A 24009-nucleotide genomic window follows, 5' to 3' on the forward strand; every position below is an offset into this window, starting at 1 on the left:
CTTGAGCCTCTCACAACCCAAGGGGTTAGTTAGCCCCAATCTCTAATGGCCATACAAGAGTAGGCTACCCCCTCCACACCATTACTCTCCATCACTCTCTCCTGTAAGCCCCTTTATTGCCATCACAGAGAATAGGTAGGTATTTCAACTTGAACAATAATGTTAACATGATACATTCAGATTTGACTTGCTTTTTAATATATTTATAATAGATATAAAATTAGGCTTCTAACAGTGATAGGGACAGGGAGATTGCTGCCACCAAACAACTTTTTTTAAAGTAACAGAAGAGGTAACATCCTTCCTATTCTTCCTCCACTTCTGCCCCTCTTCCCACTTCCCACCAACCTCCCTCACCAGATATTAGGGGGTGATGGGATGAAGAGAAGAGAGTAAAGGATACATAATCAAGTGCAAAACACTGTGATAAGTAGAGAGGATGAATGGGTGGAAAGGAAAGTGAAGAGTGTGGGATGGTAAGAGGCTCTAAGGACTTCCCAGAAAAACAGGATCTGGGGGGGGGGGGGGGGGGGGAGACGGCGGAATGGGTGGGGAATAATATAACTGTCATAGATTTTTTTAACAATAAAGGAAAAAAAGGTCAAAAACCTAAACCAAAGAGAGAGTGGAACTTCTACCACCCCCACTCTGGCTCCTTGGTACTGAACAGCCAGTTACATCCCCAAACCCCCACCCAAGAAACAAGGGAGATTAAAGAAAAGGAAACCCCACTCCTTATCCCAAACCAGGTAACAAAAAGGCTCCCTTTCCTACTCCCCCAAAAGGCTTTGGGGAGAGGCCATTTCTACCGAGTCCTAGGCATCTTTCCATGGAACCCCTTCCAGGGCTCAACCCCACTCCTAGGTACTCTAGGTTCACTCCTCTCTGGTTTGTCCTCCTGGGATTCTTTCTTTTATCTAAAGCAAAAAGTCCAAAGTGCGTTTCAGCTGAATGTAAGGACAGGAAAGGGCTCCCAGGCAGGATCAGGTTGGCAGCCCCAGCCTGCCCTCCTGGGTCCGAGGCCTCAGGACGGCATGCACTGCACCCGGTCAGGGCCCTCCTCCTCGTCCGATGTGTCTGAGGAACTGGGAGACTCATCAGAGTCTGCATCTGTGGCCCCGACCCCAGGATCTCGCCAGCGCTGTAGAACGGGAAAGGCTTGTCAGTAACTTCCCTGAACGACAAACCTGTTAGATCTCAGCTATATAATTCAGATACTCTAGGCCAGGGGTCAGCAGAATTTTTCTTAAAGAGCCAGATAGTAAGTATTTTAGACTCTTGGGCCATATAGCTGTTGTAACTATGCAACTCTGCTGTTGTAGTGTGAAAGTAGCCACAGACAATACATAAATGAATGGGTAGAGCTGTGTTCCAATAAAACTTTATTTACAAAAGCAGGCAATAAGCCAAATGCCATAGTTTACCCTACCCTAGGCCTCTTCTGGCATGAGAAGAAAAACAGAAGGGTCTCCCTGAGACTTATTCCTTCTCAACTCCTTCCCCACCCTCATGACCTTGTCTTTTTGAAGACATCACTGTGCATGAATGGCAATGGAGAACAAAAAGCAGATGCCACCCATTTTTGCCAGTAGCTCTCCCAAGGCTACCGCAGGGCTCTGATGGGAATGCGGGACAATGAATAGAAGCCCAACCAAGACCACCCGGTTCCTCTTTAAAGCAGCGAGGCAGCGTGCACTAGCACCTGGGAGCTCCCTTCCCACTCCCGCTTACCCGGTGATGGCGTCTCTGCCTCAGGTGATGCATGAGGAACCAGAGCATGTGGCTATCGAACAGGTCAGTGTGGTGCAAGCTATCTTCATCCCGTTCCCGCTTGTTCTTCTTAATCACCTGGAGCAAAAAGGGTTAGGGACATGGGAGCATGTAATGAATGGGGACCCTGGACCTGATCAGAAAAGGCTGGTGTTCTATCCAATAAAGACTTCCCTTAGAACTGTGAAGCTGAAGTGGAGCTAGATTAGATTAGGAAAGGGTGCCCAGGTCCATCCACTGACAAGGTGGAGACTTTAAATAGAATGATTCTTCCTAAGAAATGTCCCCTGCCCCCACTCTAGCACGAGCCAGAGGCACTTCAAAGCTTCGCGCCAGACTGGGACTGTTCCTAGAGAGGCAGGGACAGGCATGCGGGGGAGAGGGGTTAGAGCAGTGCTTCTGAATAACTGGGCAGCAGATTATTCCTTCCTATGACAACGAAGAACTTCTGCAGTCAGCTACTTACATCCTTTAGCCCTATAAGCTCAGTAGAAGCTTCAGCTGTGGGTGCCCAGATCTTGACATCATGGTCCAGGCCGCTGGTTGCCAGCACAGGCAAGTGAGGGTGGGGCTCAAGACAGTTTACCTAGTCAGGAGGAGAGGAAAGCTCAGGCTCAGGGGTATGGAGGAATATGGTTTCAAAACCACTACTCACCTTGCGCCAAATCACTATCCCTGAGCAGGGCTGAGCAGCTACTGGAAAGGCAGGCTCAGCCATTATGAGGCTAAGCCAGAGCCCTGGAGGTGCAAGAAACTCTGGCACAGACTGGGTAAAAAGACCAGGCCCATTTCTCATTTCCTATGTATAGGCAGGGGTGGCCTCATCCCCAGAAATAGCCCTAGAGGTGGGCAAGTGACTGGCCAAGCTTAATGCTGGCTTCAAAAAAAGGCAATGAGGTCCAGATAATTTTATTCACTACAGATTCCACAGCTCCAACTCACCCAAGACTGGAAAAAACCATCTCGGGCTTTCACCAAGTGGCAAATTTTAAAACAATGAAGAAAGCAGCAGAGAACAGTCAAAGATGTGGCACCGTTTACTCAAACTGGAGGAAGGCATAGGCTAGGAAGAGGCTGAGGTGGGGAGTGGTGGGGTAATGGAGGTACATTCATGTCTGCTTGGGAACCCTGCACATTTCAGGGGACAGCATCCTGATACCTGCCCTAAAAACACAGAAGGGCCAGCTCTAGGGTGGCCGAGGATACCAGAGCAGCAGCTTAGGGCAGCCATAGCCTCAATCTCAACCACCCTGTAGTTGTACTCACTGAGCAGGAGAAATAAACTAGGGCAGGCAGACAGGCCTCTGGCTTAGGCAGCTTCCTCCTGTCCAAGGCCCCCCTGCCCCCTGCTGTCTGACTTGGAAACTTCAGCCTTCTGAACAACGGCAGGGCAGCTCCCATGCCCATTAGAGGTGCTGGTCCAGATGTAGCTGCTAAAACATTTTCAGCCTTTTAGTCAGGTGAAGACTAGACAGGAAAGGCACCAAGAATGAAGAAGGTGTGTGTGGTCCTAGCCATGGCTCCTCTCACCCCACCCAGCCTTGCAGCCACCCTGCAGTCCAAGAAGTCAGCCCCTGGCACCAAGTCTCTGTTCTCTGGCCCAACCTCCTCTGCCTCGTCTGACCTTGCAGAACAGATGAGGGTAAGCTGGGGCCGGCATGGAAAATAAAACTGACATACAGACTTCGAATCTTCTTTTGTTTTATATTCACAAATAAACAAAATGCTCAGTAAAGAGCCTACGAGTAAAGTAGAAACCCCATTTCCCTTCTTTGCACTCCGTATATCAGCACACTGCACTTTATATTTGGGCTCCTTCAGTTAGTGTGTAAGAGGTTCCAGCACCTAGAACATGAGGAGGCACTAGATAGAAACTCCAATGCCCAGGAACATTACCAAAAGCTAAATGACAGCTTATACACAAACCTTGAATTCACTGATCTTACCTTGTAAGTCCCTCTACTCTGACCTGGCTCTGCTTGAACAAGTCAGTAAATTTAAAAAGCACAAGGTTCTCAAGAAATTCCTTGGAACTTAAGACTAAGGACAAAGCCAATGTCAAAAGAAATAACAGATAAATTACACCACCGTACTTAAGCTGGAGCCTGCTGAAGGAGCCAATAGTTTCTGGACCAGGGTACCTGAGCACTTCACCAGACCTTGCCTGAATGCCAAGACTTATCTGGTCAATAATGCCTGAGCAGAGAAAGGAGCTCTGGCCTTAGTTGTCCTTTGACATTACCCCCAACCCTTGTCCCTGAATGGGAACAAAGAAAGGACTAGAGTTTGAGGCAAAAACAGAGTCAAGAGACCTAGGCAAATGTGGACGATCATTTCTAAGATCCCTTCTGGTTCGAATATTCTACTTGACAATACAGACCTGCTATCAGTCTGCATTGAGGCTGGCGCCTGGTGACCCCATTGCTGGGAGTTTAAGACAAAACAAAAACAAAAACAGAGGAAGCCAAGTGAGAACCACATGAATCTTTCAGCTTGCAGAGGTGAGAATAAGCCAGGAAACACACTAGGTCTAGTCCCTCACATGACCACCCAAACACAAGCAATTACCCTCTTCATCTGGGCACCTAGACTAATCATCAAACCCTAAGAGTGGCTGAGCTGAAAGCAAATTGGCCTGAGAAGTGATTTTGGAGAATAGCGCAGCTCTGCATCTCTGCAACGGAATTCAAGACAACAATTTATAATCAAGAAAGGATTCACTGGCCCCTTTTGCCTTCCTTCTGACTACATGCCTGTTATAGAATTCTCATTAAGACTCCATTATTTTGGGTTTGTTCATTGCAGATGATAGATGAGGACTTAAGGGTAGAAAATGAAGCAGGCGGCCTAGTGGGTTTGGCTCAGTGGATGGTGCGCCGACCTGGGGACTGAAGGGTCCCGGGTTCAATTCCGGTCAAGGGCACATGCCTGGGTTGTGAGCTCAATTCCGGGGGGGGGGGGGGGGGGGCGGGGGGGGGGTGCAGGAGGCAGCCAATCAATGATTTTCTCATCACTGATGTTTCTCTCTCTCTCTCTCTCTCCCCCCCTCCCTTCCTCTCTGAAATAAATAAAAATATATTTTTTAAAAATAAAGAAAATGAAGCAGGCAACAGACACACCTTCAAGTTCTAGATTCCTCTTCACTTATACTCAGGCCATAGAAGTCTTGAATATCTACTGGTTCTAGGTCCAAAAAATGTACAGGAAACCAGAAGAAAATCTCAAATAGCCTCACACCAGGGCAAGAAACACACAGAGGAATGGGGTCCCGATTGCAAGAAACGATTCTAAATTGTAACACCACTCTCGGGGGGAACCTCATCAGAGGATGGCTGGGCTCTTTGCAGCTCTCCACAGCTCAGAGGATGAAAAGGGAGAGACGAAGCTGACCAGCCATCCTCAGAGGCTCTTAAGCAGACTGCCTTGGGTAACCAGCACAATGTAGTCTCCCAAGCAGCCTCGCTCAGCTCTCCTGCAGTCCAAAAACCTGACAACAGAAAGCTATTCAACTTCTTTGTGACTCTGGGTCTTAAAAAAGAAAAAAATATATATGGTTAGCCAGATACATCTTAAGCTGACCACGCTTCACTCCCCAACTCAGGATCCTCATGCTTCCTTTGTGCCCTATCTCTATGGAGGTTGTCTGGAGAAGTCAAAGGACAAGCAGACGGATGTGATCATGGTTTGTAAAGCAGGCTGCCCAGCCATTATTTAAAAAAAATTTTTTTGACCATATTTGTTCTCTCACATATGTTGTGTGTTTGTAGCCATTTGAATATAAGCATGACACTTCACACTTAAATACTTAATATATATCTCCTAAGTACAAGGATTATAAATAGAATGCTATCACCACATCAAATAAATTTAACACTGAATGCTATTTATCTAATATACAGACCTTTTTTCTGATTTTCCCAATTATCTGAAAAATGCTCCTTCCAACTTATATCTACTGATCCAGAATCTAGCTAAGATCACTACTTAGCTCCTGGTAAGGGAGGAGACATGGAGACCTCTTTGGCATTATATAGGATGATACCCACTCAACTTTCATGCTTTCCTTTTGCAAAAGGTCCATGCCTAGAGATACCTCACTCAGGCCAGAGGTTCTTCCCTAAGATCCATTTCTCTTTTCAATAAGCCATGTCTTACAGGGGCAAAAGATAGGAAAAGGAAGAAAATATCCTATCGAAATCTCAGCTCTCCCAGACCACACTGTCTTGTAGCTGGCCAGCCCTCTAAGACATGGTATCATGTCGTCACAGTGGGAATTCAGAGGCCCTGCCAAAACCTACCTTAATGACTGGAGAGCAGGGAGCCAGCCCACCAGCACACCATACTCACCACGCCTCCCTTGTCCCCCTCCATGAACTGAATGATCTGGCAGGATGATTTCTCCCAGAGGAAGATATGGCCGCAGTCACTACCGCTCACCACAAACTCACTCTTGGGGCCATAGAAATTGACGCCTTTAACTGAAATGATAAATGAGGGAATAAACCACATGACGGTTGGCATCAGGCCTATACATATTTACCTCAGAAGGAATTTAGTCACAAACTCTAAAACAGCTAAGAGCCAGAGTGCCTTTCATTTTCACAGAACTATCAAGGGAATACATATGTATAATAGTCATAACAAGAATCATGCCAGTCCCTGAGACTATTGCTATTGTCCAAAGGGACCCAAGGGCTGAGGAGTTGGCAGTCCCTAGCAATAGTCTAAGTCTCATCACTCCACACCCTTTCAAGCAACCACAGGCCTCACTAATGCCTTACTGTCCCAATCTGAATCACCCCAGCTCTGCCTACTACTAGGCAGCTCTGTCCTAGGCCCTAGGATTTTCTTGGGATGTATACTTCATTGGTACCTTGCCAACACTTTCTTTCATCAGCTGACCTGAGACTGATGGAGGTGCACATCACAACTGCCTAAAGCAGCATCTAAACTGTGCTTGTTACCAAGCCTCTGCACAACGGGGCTCCACTCTCTCAAGTTAGTGAAAGAAGCCAGGAGTCCCAACTATGATGCCAGTCTTTTCCAGAAATGGGACTGGCCCTCCCTCTGTCTGGCCATGGACTAAGATCCAAGTACAGGTTTTCCCTCTCTTCTCACCAGCTCAAGAGAAAAAGGAAAACTAACAGCTCTCTCCAAATCAAAATTACGACAGATATCTGTTAGGCATGGTAACAATAACGAAGAGCAGTGATTCCCCAATTTTCCTGTACATCAGAATTGTGTAAAGGGCTTTCAGCATCCCAATCGGGCCACATCCCTTACCAATTGCATCAGAATGCCTGGCGTTGGGAGCCAGGCACTGGTATTTTTAAAAGACTATCACATGACTCCACTGTGCAGCAAAGAACAAGACAGAACAAAAAGGACAAACTCCATTACAAACTTGGGCGAGGTACTACACCATTCCTCCTCCTCTGCTTCATTCAAAAGAATCACTTCCTCCTCCTCCTCTCTACAAGTACAGAGTCACCCCGTTAGGCAATCCAGTACCACTGACTGAGGAGGGCTTCCCCAGACTTCCTTAACAAGCCTTTGAATCCTGAGGTTAACTGAAACCATAAGAAAAATAGTCCAGTCTCCTTATGCCCAAACCAAATAATTGCAGAGGTGAGAGATGCCCCCAAACCCTCTCTCCTCTAGCAAAGTAGGCCCACGACAACTCCAGCCCAATTAGGGATCCCCTCCCACAGCCCTCAGTGGCAGGCAGTCTACTCCTGTAGGAAGTTCCTATTTGCATAACCCGAACGAGACACTGGTTCTCCAAGCCAGCAGACTTGGCTACCAAAACCCAGAAAGACAGCCTCACCTGTGGCGTTATTTCTGTGGCCCTTATATCTCTTCACATACTGGGCCCCATCACTGTGAGAGGAGTTGAAGAGATAAATGTCTTCATCGTTGTAACTGGCCAGGAGCTCTGCCAAGAACAAGCACACAGCAGTGAAGGCAAAGGCTGAAAAAAAAGTTGGGATCGGGAGCTGGGGGTAGGGGTGGGGCTTCTTGCCAGTAGTGCCCCCTTCCTAACACCCATGTATATTAACACCCATCTTACTCGATTGGAACAGCAGGCAAGTCAGCTGTCTCAAGCAGACTAGGAACACGCTGCCACACTGGGGTAGCAGAATGCTCAAGATCACACCCATTAACTCAGGAACAAGTCAAGGCTTAAGCACCTGCTCAGGCATGTGGTCTGGACTTCAGGACAGGCCCTGTCAAATCTCATCTGCAGCATTCCACAGTGTACCTGGCATCTCCAAGGGTCATCTGCTGCATCCTCCCACTGTGTGCTCACCATCAGCAACTACTTGGAGCTCTAGCACAGTGGTGAGCACTACAGGGCACATGCCTCACTGTTCAGCAGCTTCCTAGACAGAGGGGGCATGCCAGCCTAGGAGCTGGGCCCTGCTCACGTACCTGTGCCGTCGTGGCTGTACACAAGACAGGTGATGTTTGCTTTGGACTCACTGTTCACCTGCAATAAGGAGCAGATACTGACTGATGCCCTACCCCCACCCCCATTTGTTATACCATCTTCAGGAAAAAGGTTTTCCTTCCAACTCCCCTAATGTTCTCCCAGAGATTGAGAGAAAGAGACAGAGAGAGGACTACAACCGATGAGACGTAACCATCTCTGGGGGAGAGGGCTTTCTGTCGGCTATCTTCTGTGTGCTAGCCACTTTATATATTCGTTGTCTCATTGAGCCTTACCATCATGGCACAGGCATTTACGTCTATGTTGTCAGTAAGAAAACTGACCAACAGAGGTGAGGTGACTGCCCAAGATCACAAGACGGTAAGTGGTGGAGCCAGGATTCAAATCCAGGTGTCTGATTCAAAAGTCCAAGCTCTTCCCACTATACCAATAAGTTTGGGAGTAGCCTTGGGGTCGAGTCAGAGAAGCCTAGAGCCACTGGCCCTTCATGACTCTTACCAGGTGATGAGGACAGAATTTCTTGAGTACTCCATTGTTTTCATTCTCATTAATTTTCCTCTGGTCATAAATCCTATGGTGGGAGAAGCAATGAAAATGTCAAAAACTTACTCTCTCCTTCTTTCATTCCCATCAAGCACCAAACTATCTTCACCTTCCCTAATCTCTCCAATTCAAACTTTAATCATTCATTCAAATGTTTATGACACATATCATGTCCCAAGTATTATGCTAGGTGCTGAAAATACAGTGAAGAACAAGACAGCCCTAGCCGGTTTGGCTCCGTGGATAGAGCGTTGGCCTGCGGACTGAAGGGTCCAGGTTTGATTCAGATCAGGGGCACATGCCTGGGTTGAGGGCTTGATCCCCATTGGCTGGGAGGGAGGTGATGATTTTCTCTCATCATTGATGTTTCTGTCTCTCTCTCCCTCTCCCTTCCTCTCTGAAATCAATAAAAATATACTTAAAACACACACACACACACAAGCTCCAATGTCCACACCCATCATTCTCCTTCAATCTCAGAGCCTCCACAGCTGCTCTTAATCTCGTTCCTCCAATAACTTTGGTGATTACTCCATTCTTAGCCTCTTCCTCATCACTGTCTGTCCATTTTCTAAAAATTCTCCTTCTACTGATTGACCTTTCCTTGGAGTCAAATTACGAAAAGAGTAATCTACATTCAATATTTTCACTTCCTCACTTCCTATTCACTTCTCAAACCATTCCCACCTAGCTTTGGCCCTCAACTCACCACTGAGCTCCTCTGGCTAAAGTAGGGGTGGGCAAACTTTCTGACTCGAGGGCCACAATGGGTTCTTAAACTGGACCGGAGGGCCGGAACAAAAGCATGGATGGAGTGTTTGTGTGAACTAATATAAATTCAAAGTAAACATCATTACATAAAAGGGTACGGTCTTTTTTTTTTTTTTTTTTTTTTTTAGTTTTATTGATTTCAAACAGGCCGGATTTGGCCCATGGGCCGTAGTTGGCCCACGGCTGGGCTAAAGTCATCAGTAAACCAAATTGCCAATGCCAACAAGATACTTTTCAGGCCTTTCTCTCTTGTCCTGACATGTTCATTACTCCTTCACCTAAAATACGTTCTTTCCTTGATGTCCAACCACTCCTCAATGTTGTTCATGGGCCTGTCTTTCTTTGTCTATCCCTTAAATACTGACCTTCCACAGAGGTTTAGTCTTAAGTTCTCCTGACTCTTTATAAGGAAATTTTAACCTAGCATCTTAGTAGTATGTGAACATCCAGAAACTGTACTTATGTGTATTTTCCAGGGAGAAGGGATATTTCTCCGTATATTCTCAAAGAGGCCAGAGATTCAAAGGGAGGTGGGGGGGAGAGAAGTCTGATCAATACTTTCCATTAGTGATCAAATTCCATTATCAATGCTTTCACTACCTTCTACGAACACGTCTCATAAACCTGAATCTCCAACCCAAACTTATTCTGAGATCCAGATTTATATCTATGTGCCAACTTAAGTTATACTGAGATGCCCAAGAGTAAACTCATTCTTTCTTCTAAAATTAAACTCATTCTAAACTTACCCTTTCCCCTAAATCTCTGTTAATGGCATTATCCTGAATTTAAGTGACCAAGCTAAAAATCAAGTACTTTCTCTCCTATAGAACTAATTTCCTTCCTGTCAATTAGATTCCCTGGGTGAATTTCCTTTTTTTTTTTTTTTAAATATATTTTATTGATTTTTTACAGAGAGGAAGGGAGAGAGATAGAGAGTTAGAAACATCGATGAGAGAGAAACATCGATCAGCTGCCTCCTGCACATCTCCCACTGGGGATGTGCCCGCAACCCAGGTACATGCCCTTGACCGGAATCGAACCTGGGACCCTTCAGTCCGCAGGCTGACGCTCTATCCACTGAGCCAAACCGGTTTTGGCTGAATTTCTTGACTATATCTACTTTCTCCACCCTTAATCAAATTTTGCTTACGTGATATGTAGAATCCTTCTAAACCAATTTCTTTGCTTATACTGTCTCCAGTTTGGAATTATGTCTAAAATGCAAAATTTTATATAAATTTCCTGCTTATCTTTAGTGGTTTTGTGCTTTCTACTAAAAAAAAAAGTCTAAACTCCTTAGTACGGCTGCCTACTACTTCTCAAAGATCCCATACATTATACAAAACAACAAATAAAGACGACGCTTCCTTGAACATACCATGTCACATCTTGTTATCTCTAAACATACTGTCCTCTCTACCTGAAATACTAATTCCCCACTTGTCTTTAATGCTTCCTCAATGGAATGGTTTTTACTACATTTAAGGAGTCTGATCTGAGTTCAAATACTAACTCTGCCACTTACTAGATGAGTAACACTGGGCATATTAGTTCATATTTGTAATCCTTACGTAGGTTTCTCCAGAATCCTTTCTGAAGGCAGAGACTGTCTAAGTATGTATCTAGCACACGGCAGATATTCAGTAAATGCTAGATAAATGAATCAATATATGCTTATATTCTCAACAATCTCTTGCTTAATATCCTGCATAAATAAAATATCCAGGAAATGTTTGCTAAATGAACCACAGAAAGAAAAGAGGAATAAGGCCCTGGCCGGGTAGTTCAGTTGGTTAGAGCGTCATCCCAATATGCCAAGGTTGCGGGTTTGATCCCTTGTCGGGTACATATAAGACTCAACCAATGAATGCATAAATAAGTGGGACAACAAATCTATGTTTCTTTCTCTCTCTCTCTCTTTCTCTCTCCCCCCTTCTTCCTCTTTCAAATCAATAAATACAAAAATTAAAATAAAAAAGAGATTGTTGTATTACCAATTACTACGCTTCAGCAAATGTATATTACCTGCTAATCAAATTGTTTTCTTTCTATATTAAGTCTAAACACAGCTCTCAAATGTCACTAAGCCATCATAAACTTCAGCAAGTCAGTAAATTAGTAAAAAACGTTTAATATTTGGTTGTGTGAACTATTCCGTGTTCCTTGGTATCTAACACTCTTTGTCCTCCTTCTTCATAGGGAAAGCCTTATTACTTTTCTTTCCCTTTCCTATAAATAAAATTAATTTCAGAATATAGTTACAAAATGTGATCTCACTGAAAGAAGATAATGCTTTTCACCCACCATCAGGAAAGGAAAACAAAGTCACTCAATTCTCTAGGGATCCCTTCTCCTCCTCCTTTTCAAACTGATAATCCCTCAGCAACAAAAGAAATATAGAGTTAAAATAGGCCAGTTGGATAGGGATGGAGTACAATTTATGGCTAAGGGCCAGAAGGGAATTAATATACCTGGGGATTGATTCCATGAAGTCCATTTTCCTTAGGATATATACCTACCTTAATAACCAGTGTTACAACAGATATTCACAGTAACAAAAATATCACTACAAAGAAATATGGTTCAAGACAATGGAAGCCAAAAGTTCTGAGTTCACACCAAGCACTCCGAAGTCAAATCATTTCTGTATCATAAACCAGCATTCAAACTTCTAGTGCATGTTAACTTATATATGAAAACGGTGGGGGTTATTTACTAAAACAACACTTGGGATTATGCCTTAACTGCTACGTGGGAACCTTGGTCAATTCATCAAAGTTCTTTAAAACTTGATTATTCCTATGGTAAACCATCCCTCAGAGACTGTTACATTAGGGAGCAGAATACCCCACCAGGAACTAAACTCTTTTGGAAGAGAGTAAAAAACTCAAGATGGTGGCTAATGGATTCCTAGGCAATTCATACCTTTTCATAGGGACACCTGATAGTACAAAATGCATCAGAAGTCTCAAACTCTTTTCAAAGACACAGAAAAGCCACAGACTCACCTTACAAACTGATCTCGTCCACCCACTGCAAACTGGTGAGTATTGGCAGGATTTACATAGATTGTATACAGCCCCACTTTCTTCTCTTTCTCTTTTGTCACCACCAGCTTCCTTTAAGAATAGAAAAGCATAAAAGTTATATTCTCCCAGATACAGATGGTCATGGCAAGTGACAGCAGAGAGAGTAATGTTTGTTTTGAACATAAGACAAAAACCCCCTTCCCATATATTTACTAAATGCTACTTTGGAAATGGGAAAAAAATGTAATGAAGTCATTTTTCTGGTGTTCCTCAAGAAGTATAAGTTAAAGGTATATGGAAGTATTGTTCCTCAGGTAGTTCTCAGGTTAGCTGGGATCCAATATGATAACCTAACATTAAACAGACAATACTATTCACATCTTCCCATCATTCATAAATACATATTCCATATCACCTGGGAGCAGGGAATGAGGGGAAGATGAATCACAAAACAGTGGACAGAAAAGACCTTAAGATCAGAATCTATCTCCTAGATTCCAGAAAAGTGTCACTTAAAATCCAGTGTTTAAAATGCACACCGTAGCCCTGACCAGTCTGGCTCAGTGGATCAAGCATTGGCCCTCAGATGGAAGGGTCCTGGGTTCATTTGGTCAAGGGCACATACCTCGGTTGCAGGCATGATCCCAGACCCTGGTCAGGGCACATGTGGGAGGCAACCAATTGATATGTCTCTCTCATGTCAATATTTCTCTGTCTCTCCCCCTCCCTTCCACTCTCTCTAAAATTCAATGGAAAAATATCTTTTGATGATTAACCAAAATAAATAAATAAATAAAAATGCACACAGAATGACAAGCCACAGTTTTCTAGCACAGAGGCAATCCAAACGAAACAGCATTCTTCTTCCCTTATCTGAAGTAAATTAGGAGAGGAGATTCTTATGAAGATAGAGCTGTTTTATATATATATATTTTTTTCTTTAGAGTTAGCATATAATATTACGTTAGTTTCAGATGTACAACCCCATGATCAGACATTTATATAACTTACAAAGTGATCATGCTGAAGACAGTGGTGTGGTTTTTTAAAAAATATATATTTTTATTGATTTCAGAGAGGAAGGGAGAGGAAGAGAGAGATAGAAACATCAATGATGAGAGAGAATCACTGATCGGCTGCCTCCTGCACAACCACTACTGGGGATCGAGCCCGCAACCTGGGCATGTGCCCATAACCGGAATCAAACCTAGCATCCCTCAGTCCGCAGGCCAATGCTCTATCCACTGAGCCAAACCAACTAGGGCAAGATAGCAGTTTTCAAATCTGGAAAAAAATATCTAAATTATTCGTCTGGTTGTACCACCAAAAAAAGGGAATCCTTAGCAGGGCTTCTGGCTCTGAGGAAATACTATGAAATTTCAGTTTTACCCAGAAGATTCTGGCTTTTAGCCATAATCTGTCCCACCTTAAGGGTAGCACTATGAATCGTCTTTCCAGATCTCAGTATCCAGTCAAATATGACATCATAAAGATTAGTAAATTTACAGAAAAGGAAAGACATGAAAGGAAAGAACTGGGCTTTAGCTTTTGTTTTTAATCTAAGTTTTTGCTCATTTCTGTTACTATGGAAACTGAAAGAAATATAATCATGACAACCAGTTTTTTGTAAAGAAATGATTTTTAGCATCCCCTCAGCCAAGACCTGCTCCAGGCAAAGTGGAGAGATTATACTTGCTTTGAAAAATCTCTGCAGTCTTCCATTAAAAGAATAGTGTACAGAGGTCATTAAAAAGGAATGTCATTAGGGAAAACACAGACACTCTCAAAAACACTAGGCAGAAATATCAAGAGTTTCAGGAACCCACTAGCAATGGAGAAGAGATGGTGTTAATTGGGTTTCTGACAGGGAAAAATAGCTGCTTCTTTTCACAGGACTATCTTATTTCCTCAGCAATTTGGATTTTCAAAAGGGTCAGGCAAATATAAAGGTTGCCATGTGGAAGCAAAATGAAGAAACTGTGAGGATTATAAAATATTGGCTCTACTGTCATGTAATCCTGACAGAGCTTAATCTTTCTATCTTGCAATTTATTTACTTAAACAATTCTCTCTCCCAATGGATAAATGCACAGAGTACCTTGAGCTCTCTGGAGAACATGTAATGGTGCTATAAAAATGATTCATCAGCCCTGGCCAGGTGGCTCAGTTGGCTGGAGCATCATTCGGTACACCAAAAGGTTGTGGGTTCCATTCCCAGTCAGGGCACATATGGGAAGCAATAGATCAATGTTTCATTCCCTCCCTCTCTCTCTCTCTCTCCTTCCCTCCCTCCCTCCCTTCCTCCCTTTCTCTGTTCTCTCTCTCTCTCTCTCTCTCTCTCTCTCTCTCTCTCTCTCTCTCTCCTCACCTCTCTAAAAATCAGTAAGAATATATATCCTCAGGTGAGGACACATATTAATTATGGCAGAGGGAAGCAGCATACAAAAGAAACCATATGAAACAAATCCACTAAGTTTTGTCTTCAAATCTACAACTTTTTAAAGAGCAGGTATGTTCCAGCAAATATGGAAAGATAATTACAGATCAGACCAAAACATTCCTTTGAGGAGTCTCTCAAACCGGCTTCCAGGAGCTAAAGGAATAGTTACCCACAGCTCCAAACGCAACTCTTCCCTAAGACGGCAGCTAATTCCACCAGCTTCCAGAGACTCGACTATCACACAGGATGGGGCAAAAATAGGTTTACAGTGTGAGTACCCAAACACAGTTTATTCTTGTATTATTATTTATTATTTTCTTATTTTCAATACAAACAAGTATATACCTACTTTTGCCCCACCTTGTATATACACAAAAGAAAAATTCCCCTATGCCAACTTCACACAACAGTGCCTGGCCATGACCTTCACATTCAGCCTCCCACCTCATTCCAGCCTTCTACTTGTTCTTCAATCCCTAAAGCAAAACCTTTTTGAAGGCTCACTGCATCTTATTCCCCAAATCCAGAATTTGGGCATCCTCCTACGTGAAGTTTCTCTTATATTCCCCTTTTTAGTTCCTATCCCATCTATCATTTAGATCAGCGGTTCTCAACCTGTGGGTCGCGACCCCTTTGAGGGTCGAATGACCCTTTCACAGGGGTCACCTAAGACCATCGGAAAACCCATATGTAATTACATATTGTTTTTGTGATTAATCACTATGCTTTAATTATGTTCAATTTGTAACAATGAAAATACATCCTGCATATCAGATATTTACATTACGATTCATAACAGTAGCAAAATTACACTTATGAAGTAGCAACGAAAATAATTTTATGGTTGGGGGTCACCACAACATGAGGAACTGTATTAAAGGGTCGTGGCATTAGGAAGGTTGAGAACCACTGGTCTAGATCCATTGGTCATCTCTCAGCCAGATTTTCTGCTATCATTTCATCCCAAATTCAATGACTTCCCAAAGCTGAGTACTCTGCTCATTACTAGAACCAGATTCCCAATTCCTTATGGCCTAACAATACTTTTCCTCTCACTTTGATCCATAGGATAAGATCTCATGCTGCTTCACAACTCTTCACCAGAGCAGACCAGACAAATTCATATAATTTTTTGCATCTTTGCCCTACCCCACCCCTCTTGAAAACTTGCTAACGTTCCATTATCATCACAGCACTTCAGAACTGAAAATAACAAAAATCATTCAGTTCAAGAGACTGAATTATTTTCTCAGCGCTAAATAACTGCAGGCTAGCAACTGGAAGGCAGATCCCTTCGACCCAGTCCTGTTCCTTTTCCAGTATAAGCCAAATAGTTCCCAAACCTCATCCTCTTGAAGGTTTATATAAATAACTAGTATCTCTTTTCTGCAAGCCTAAAACATTTCTGTCATTTAAGTAGTTTTTGAGACTCTTCCACAATCAACTTTTTCTATACTTATGTTTAATAATAATCAGCCTTAAGCGTATGTTCCCTAAATTAATTTATACTATTTTACTTGTATACTATATAAATCAGTGACATACATCCCTTAATTTTAGTATTAACATACAAGATTTGTTATGATTTTTAAGACTAACAAGACAATAACTAATCTAGATAACTCATCAACAAGGTCATGGTTAAATGAACTGTGGTATGCCATGTTATAATGTATATGTCATGGTTAAAAAATGAGGTAGGGCCCCAGTTGGTTTGGCTCAGTGGATAGAGAGTCGGCTTGCGGACTGAAGGTCCCAGGTTCGATTCCAGTCAGGGGCACATGCCTGGGTTGCGGGCTCGATCCCCAGTAGGGGGCGTTCAGCAGGCAGCCGATCAATGATTCTCTCTCATCATTGATGTTTCTATCTCTCTTCCTCTTCCTTCCTCTCTGAAATCAATAAAAATATATTTTTAAAAAATGGGGTAGGCCTTTATGGCCTGACAGGGAAAGATTTCCAAAATACAGCATAATATGAAAAAAGCAAACTGCAGACAAGTTTCTATATTAATTATCCTACTTATAGGGAAAAGTATACAAAAAGGATTGCATAAAAGTATACATATTAAGACACACAAAAGTATACAAAAAGGATTGGAAAGGTATTTAAAATTGTTAACAATGATTACCAACAGCCAGAAAAGTGGGGGCCAAGGGAGGTGTGCATGAGGGAGCATTTTGTCTGTATATTTTTTATTTGAATTTCCTGTGTGTGCATGCATGTGAGAGAAACACACACACACACACACACACCCAGACTGCCTGGAGCCAAACAAGATGCTATGGTATCACACAGCTGAAAAAATATAATTTACACAGGAGCTCAAACTGATGTAAAAAGGAGCTGTAATATGATGGAGTTCTATATATACCGATATTTCTGTTCAAAATTTATAATTTGTTTACACATTTTGATACGTAATTAAATTGAAACTACATAGGACCATATCTCTAAGCTGCTTTGTAGAGTAATATGCTTCTTGTGGGTAAGCTGAGTGGTACACAAGAGAATCAAAAGTTATTAAAGCCCACATATAATAAGATAACCGAACTCTGCTTTAGAAACAAAAAGACTGAATGGCACTTCACTTCTGAGGAACAAACAGCAACAAAGTAAGGAATTCCTAAATCCTAATCTGCTTCTCATAGGAACAAAGGGACCATTCTGATGGACCAGAGAACTCAGTATTACCTATGCCATGTGGAGTATTTTCAAGGCCAAGACAGCCAGTTCTGTGAAAGGACTACTAGCTTACTTACGAAGCTGGCCGGTCTTGTCTGAGGTCAATGGTGAAGACAACTGCATCTTCACCTGCAGATAGAAACGTACAAGGAGAGTCTGGTTCCAGGGCCAACTGTAGGAGAAAAAAGGGAAAGGATGAGGTTTCTAAAGATTAGAATTAGAGGTTATTTAGTTCATCCCTTTATCTTTAGAAGGGCTGCATTTAAAATGTGTCAGCAGGAAAGGTGATAATTTATTAAGCCCATCCTCTCTTGTTCTGTGTAAATTACTTACAGCTTGTTTACGCTATACAAGTCAAAAGGACAGGTAATTTTCTATTTTAACTAAGTTCCCAAGGGATTTGAACAGACAGTGATACCAAAGGAAAACATCAGAGATTAGGGCTTATTCTCAAATAAAATCAATTCCCCATCCTTAGGTAGGGAGAGAAAGGGTGCCCAAGTTTCATTTCCCTGTATCTTAGTTCTATAAATTAGTTATCGAGTGCATTGGAGGTACAAAGATTCAAAGAAATACATAATTTTCACATTGCCTGAGCCATCTAGAAAAGGATACTCCAGGTCCACCTATATATTAGCTTAGGCTTTTAAGAGCAGACCCATCGTCTTTCCATGACACGAAGAACATGGTACCTACTCTGAGACTAGGCAGCTCCTCACTGGCTGCCACCATGACTGTTTGGTCTATACTCCCAGGTCTAAATAGAGCTCCCAGCAATAGTGATCAGAGTAGAGTTTAAAGGTTTGGAAGGCATAGGAGACCTCAAGGATCTCCAACTCACTATGGTTCAGCTTAGGGGTTAGGAATAATCAATTAATATTACATGCGCAAGATTTACAGATCTCTCAAATACTTGCCTTCCAAGAAGTTTAGGATGGTGGCTGCTTTCTCTCCCTTCTTATGTACAAATCTTAGGACTAAAAGAAGGGAGGAAGGTAACTACATTTAATACAGATACAAGAAGACCTTGGTGAGATCCACAGAGGAGCTGAATTGCACACCCTTCGGGGCAAAGATTTACTTACCTTGTGGGACGCTCCCTTATGCTGGGCCACACGCTTCGTATTCTTGCAGCACTGTGTGGCAGACAACTCTGCTACCCGCACCTGCCCATCACGGGCACACATGGCCAGGGTAGAATCACCACTGTTAGGAAGGAACTTTGCCTGGGGTGTTAAGAATGAAAAAAAGGGACACACAAAAGAAATTCAGGAGGTGAATTTGAGAAAAAAAAAAAAATGAGAACCCCAACTCACCCCCTTTTGTTTCACAACAGATGAAAATCTAGCTCTCCCACTTTAACATAATTGGTTCAAGTCTAATTTCTTCCATGAGTTAAAGGAGAGTGAGAGGGGAAAAAATTCTCTGATATAAAAGCATTTCAGTTGACTCTGGAAGGTTGAAGTGGTACAGGATAAATGCTCAGGTGAACTAGGACTCCACCTACTAGGGGAGAAGAGTAAGGAAAATTTGCTACAAAGTAAATTAAAGGGATGTTGGGAAAAGAGAGAACATGCTTAGAGATAAATGGTCAGTACCAATATGATGTATTTCACTGATGAGTAAAATCTTCAGAGAGTAACAATATTAATTAATGTCAAATATTTACTAAGTACCTGACATAATTCTAACTGCTTAGTTTCTATTATTTAATCCTCATAACCCTCTGTTATTAGACCTATATGGTAGATAAATAAACTTAAGACAGAGGTTAAATAACTTGCCAAAAATCACTTAGCTAATAAAGGATAGGGCTAGGATTTGAACCCAAGCAGTCTGGCTCAATAGTCTCTGCTCTTACACTTATGCCTCCTCCCAGGGCACATCTGGTTCCTTCCTGATGAGTTTTAAGCACCCTGTCTATAATGAGACTTCCAACAGTCTTTATGCTCAAGGGAAGAAAAGCTTGCCATAGGCCTTTCAGGGTACTAACTCCTCCAAGGCATTATGAGAGCCAAGGTAGGACGGAGTTTGATGTCTAATTCCTACAACTTTCTACCAGCTCTCACTACAGGGAACAGCTCAGATTTGTCCAACTCATGCCTAATTTTCTCAATTGCTATTCAGCTCCCTTGCCTCACCTGGAAGACATTGCTTTTGTGGCCACTCTCAAAGTCCAGTACCGGCTGCCGCCGCACCCAGTCCCAAACCACCACTTTCAGGTCATCACTGCCACTGGCCAGCCAAGTTCCACGCTGGTTAAAGTGCAGGGTATTGACACAACCAGTGTGGCCCTCAAGCCCATGCTGCAGGCGGAAACGCTGCACAAAGACCCTTGCCCCACAAGCCTCATATACAAAGCGGGAACTTGAACCCAGCTCCCGCTCCCGAAGGGCAGGAAGGGCTTGCCAGCGAGGTCGGGGAAGGGCTGATGTTTCCGAGGACACCCAGTCCTCCAAGGCCCGCTCGTCATCTGATGAGTCCTGGTCACGGTTGGCCCGCTTGAGCTGTACACGACGCCGAGGCTGCTCTTCCTCCTCCTCCTCTTCTTCCTCCTCCTCTTCCTCTGAGCGATCATGGACTTGGTTTTCATCATTGATGGAGTAATGGCCAGTGTCCTCCATGCTGTCAGAGTCCTTGTCTTCACCTGAGCTCTCTGTATCTGTGTCTCGACTTTCTGTGCTGGTGCGATTGGGGCCACCATCATCCCCCGTCAGGCTCAAGCTCAGGTCTGAGGCCTCTATTTCAATGCCTGAGGATGTCTCCCTCCCCTCTTCAGCGCCAGACATCTCCTCTGGACTGCTAGACATGCTTCCTGCATGTAAATGAAAAATGGGAAGTTGAGGGGGGGACAGAGAAGGAAATAGGATAGTGATTAGAAGCATTTCTCTGCCTTAGTCTAAGAAATTGTCACATCAAAAGACCCAGAAACCAACTTTGGTCAAAGTTTTCTCTGAGAGGGAATGTTGGATAAGAAATTGAAAAAACTGCCGAGGCCGGTTTGGCTCAGTGGATAGAGCGTCGGCCTGCGGACTGAGGGGTCCCGGGTTCGATTCCGGTCAGGGGCATGTGCGTGGGTTGCGGGCATATCCCCGGTGGGAGATGTGCAGGAGGCAGCTGATCGATGTTTCTCTCTCATCGATGTTTCTGGCTCTCTGTCTCTCTCCCTTCCTCTCTGTAAAAAATCAATAAAATATATTTAAAAAAAAAAAAAAAGAAATTGAAAAAACTAAGATCAAAGCCACACCCAAATAAGAGTACTTACTTCAACAGAACTGAAGAAATGGAGAACCCAAGAGTATAATAAATTCTCACAAGGCAAAGCATTGGCAAACTGTATGGAAAGTATGTTTGATACCTTAGGCTCAGTTCTGCTGGATGGGCATCCATTAGTTACAGTAAATAAACTAAATATAAGAAAAAGAATAGCTGTCCCTGCAAGAGTTGGCATGGCTATCTCTTAGAAAAAGATGGAGAAATAACTGAATAAAATCACTATGACAGTAGATAAGGAGTTAGACTATTTCCCACTACTTCCCACCTCCCAAATTCTAAACTGAAAGGTCTACTAAGAATCTAGAAGTAGAAAAGTGGGAATTGTGATCATTTGAATGAGTTCTTGCTCATTTTTTGTTAATATATGTATTCTGGCTTACTTCCATTAATTTAATAATTTTAATACTATTTTTAGTTTTACAAACTGAGGCAAAGTTCTATCAGGAAGCATACATAAACATGATAAGAAGAGCTACTACACTGATACCTGAAAAGCAAGTTCACCATCTTCTAGGCCTGCCCTGTTGGTAGTTATAAAACTGTGTCATATTGAATGATATAATCCCCTACAATTAGACACTGTATTCTATCAAAAAGCAACTAAATTGTATTCCAATAAGCACTTGGCAATGTTCTACAGCCACAACTTCCAACCTAAGGTGTGAAGGAAGGGGAACTGAGGACTTTAAACACTGCTCACAGCCTTCTTTTCTTAAATAGAAATTTTATCTTGCCAGAAATAAAGGCTGTTAGGAAAGGGAGACCAACTATGGGTGACTCTGGTATGAGCTTTTCAACTCTAATACCACACTAATGTTTAAAAATTCAAAGGATTGGAGCGCTTTACTGTTTATTCATCTAGATTAGAGCAGTAATTTCTGAAAATCTTTGTAGCAATGGACCCTCCCCCCACCCTTCCAATGAACTCTTAGACAAAACCCAATACAGAAAACTGATAATGTAAGTGCTTTGGTTCAAGTAGTGACAGAAAGTTGGGAGACATAAACAGCTCTTTTCAAAAAGCACCTCAACTAAGAACTCAGTGTGAAAACAACTAGGCTACTAGGACGATAAAGGGGACAGTGTAGCAATTTGCTCCTACAAACTACAATGGCCAGAACTGCTACATATACTGAGAAAGATTAATAGTGTGGTTTTTGAAATGCGATTGGTTTAAGATTTGGAGCGGTGAGAAGGCATAAAATATCACACCTATCACTTCTGTGGAGAAGGAAAAATAAAAGGCCAAACCCTTAGCATTCATTGTTAAAATCTTGATTAAAAAATTAAGACAATTTTGGAGCTCTTCTATCACATCAACATAAAGGCCAAAGCATACGACAAGCTCAGAAAGAGGACCCTAACAGTCAATGGGCTAGCAAATTTTTTTCTGCCAAGGGTCAGACAGTAAAAATTTAAGGCTTCATAGACCATATGGATATCTGTCACAACTACTCCACTGCTGTAGCACAAAAGCAATCATAAATACTATGTAAATGGATGGGGCATGACTGTGTTCCAATAAACTTTATAAAAACAGTGGCAGGCTAGACTTGGCCTACAGGCCGTAGTTTGTCAATCCCTGATCTAGCTAATGGCAAAACTCCAAATCAATTGTATACCTCAAACCCTTCTAGATTGCTGTGTCTTGCAACTAAGCCCAATGAATAATATGAACCACATATTAAGAAAAGAAAAAAGGGACAATAAAACAACATGTTGAAAAATCTCACTTTCCCCTCATCGATTTCATTACTCTGCCAATCACATCAAATAGATTTTAGCCTATAATCCTGACCTGCAAGGTGCTGAGGAATGCTGGACACTGTGGTGCCCAACTACTATATCCATTTGATGGATGTTTCCCTAGTTTAGAAGTTGGCTCAAGGTTAAAGCATTGGTTGAATAACCCAGGCAGTTAGCTAACTCTATCAGAATATTCACATCCTGCCTTCAAACCTGCACTAGAGCCACTTGGCTGCACTGGCAAAAGGAAGGAAGGATGGATGGATGAATGGAAAGAAAGCAGGAAGAAAACCCCAATTCCAGTCGGTTTAGGTTATATCTTCATCTCTTATCTAATATCTTTATTAAACTATGATCTACCATGAAAAGAGACTTCTCATTCTAACTGCACAACCTCACCTTCCCAACAACTCTCTTATTCCCACCACCAACTAGATGTTCTTTTTCTCCTTTATTAAGAGCATTTCCTAGGTTTTATCCACCCTTACAAACTTTCAGAATTCCAAACTATCTGACCTCTTAGAGGCACAACTCTATTATTGATCTTTTGCAAACAATCAGATAAAAGTTGAAGGAGCAAAAGTGTCAGACAGTCCAAGGCATTTCAACCCTGTAATTTCCTGTACTCAAAACAACTTAAGAAGGGTTCATTCTTAGGAAAGATTTCCTTCCCTCCACTAAAATCCATGTCTCCACTCTCTTTGGGGGAGGAGAACCTCAGGTGATATAACAAAAATAGCTTCACCTTCAATTTGGCTCCTTACCATTAGCTAAGTCTGTTTTGCCATCTGTGCTGCTCCCTTTTCTGGACATCTTGATTGATGTTTATTGTAGCCAGCCTGGATTTGGAAGGGGGAAAAATAACAATTAGAAAACAATCTTGTAAAGACGATAAAAGGAACAAGGAGATTTAACAATGGACACCTTTGTCATTTTTATAAAAATGATTTTTTTTTTTTGGTGTGTGCTCAATAGGGCTTCTCAGCTACTGAAATCACACCAGATTTTCCCCCTATGCCTAAATTCATAAAGAGACATATCTTTGGGAAGTCAACTGCAATCTCTTGACCTTACTGAGTGACTGGCAGTGCATTTTTCAGATGGGAAAGCGGGAACTGAAATAAACTTGAAACTGTAGGCATATATCAAGTGATATCCTATATAATAAAAGCATAATATTCAAATCGACTGAACAGCTGAACAGCATAACGACCATCTGGACCATCCAGGACCACACTCTGACACCCACTGGTGCCAGGCCAGCCAAGGCAGGTGCGATGAGATTGGTCCAGCCCGGC

The 24009-nt window shown here is 42.6% G+C and overlaps 1 protein-coding gene across 5 annotated transcripts in view; it reads right to left on the bottom strand.

The window, feature by feature from the left end:
- Positions 1-175: 175 nt before the first annotated feature.
- The window catches only part of DCAF8 (DDB1 and CUL4 associated factor 8), a 48274-nt gene continuing 24440 nt past the window's right edge, over positions 176-24009 (bottom strand). For 4 of the 5 annotated variants that reach the window (XM_059673907.1, XM_059673908.1, XM_059673905.1 and 1 more), the window contains 12 exons: positions 23476-23550; positions 19831-20504; positions 18775-18915; positions 17767-17861; positions 12547-12657; positions 8720-8792; positions 8203-8260; positions 7598-7705; positions 6118-6248; positions 2237-2356; positions 1732-1848; positions 176-1141 (listed from right to left, as the gene is read on the bottom strand). In XM_059673907.1, coding sequence (XP_059529890.1) covers positions 1025-1141; positions 1732-1848; positions 2237-2356; positions 6118-6248; positions 7598-7705; positions 8203-8260; positions 8720-8792; positions 12547-12657; positions 17767-17861; positions 18775-18915; positions 19831-20504; positions 23476-23524 — 1794 coding nt within the window. In that variant the 5' untranslated portion in view covers positions 23525-23550 and the 3' untranslated portion in view covers positions 176-1024. Of the gene's footprint in view, positions 1142-1731; positions 1849-2236; positions 2357-4889; positions 5299-6117; positions 6249-7597; positions 7706-8202; positions 8261-8719; positions 8793-12546; positions 12658-17766; positions 17862-18774; positions 18916-19830; positions 20505-23475; positions 23551-24009 lie in introns of those variants that run through there. The other variant, XR_009449824.1, reaches the window with a different exon arrangement.

Source organism: Myotis daubentonii, chromosome 18, assembly GCF_963259705.1.
Source record: "Myotis daubentonii chromosome 18, mMyoDau2.1, whole genome shotgun sequence".
Taxonomy (NCBI): domain Eukaryota; kingdom Metazoa; phylum Chordata; class Mammalia; order Chiroptera; family Vespertilionidae; genus Myotis; species Myotis daubentonii.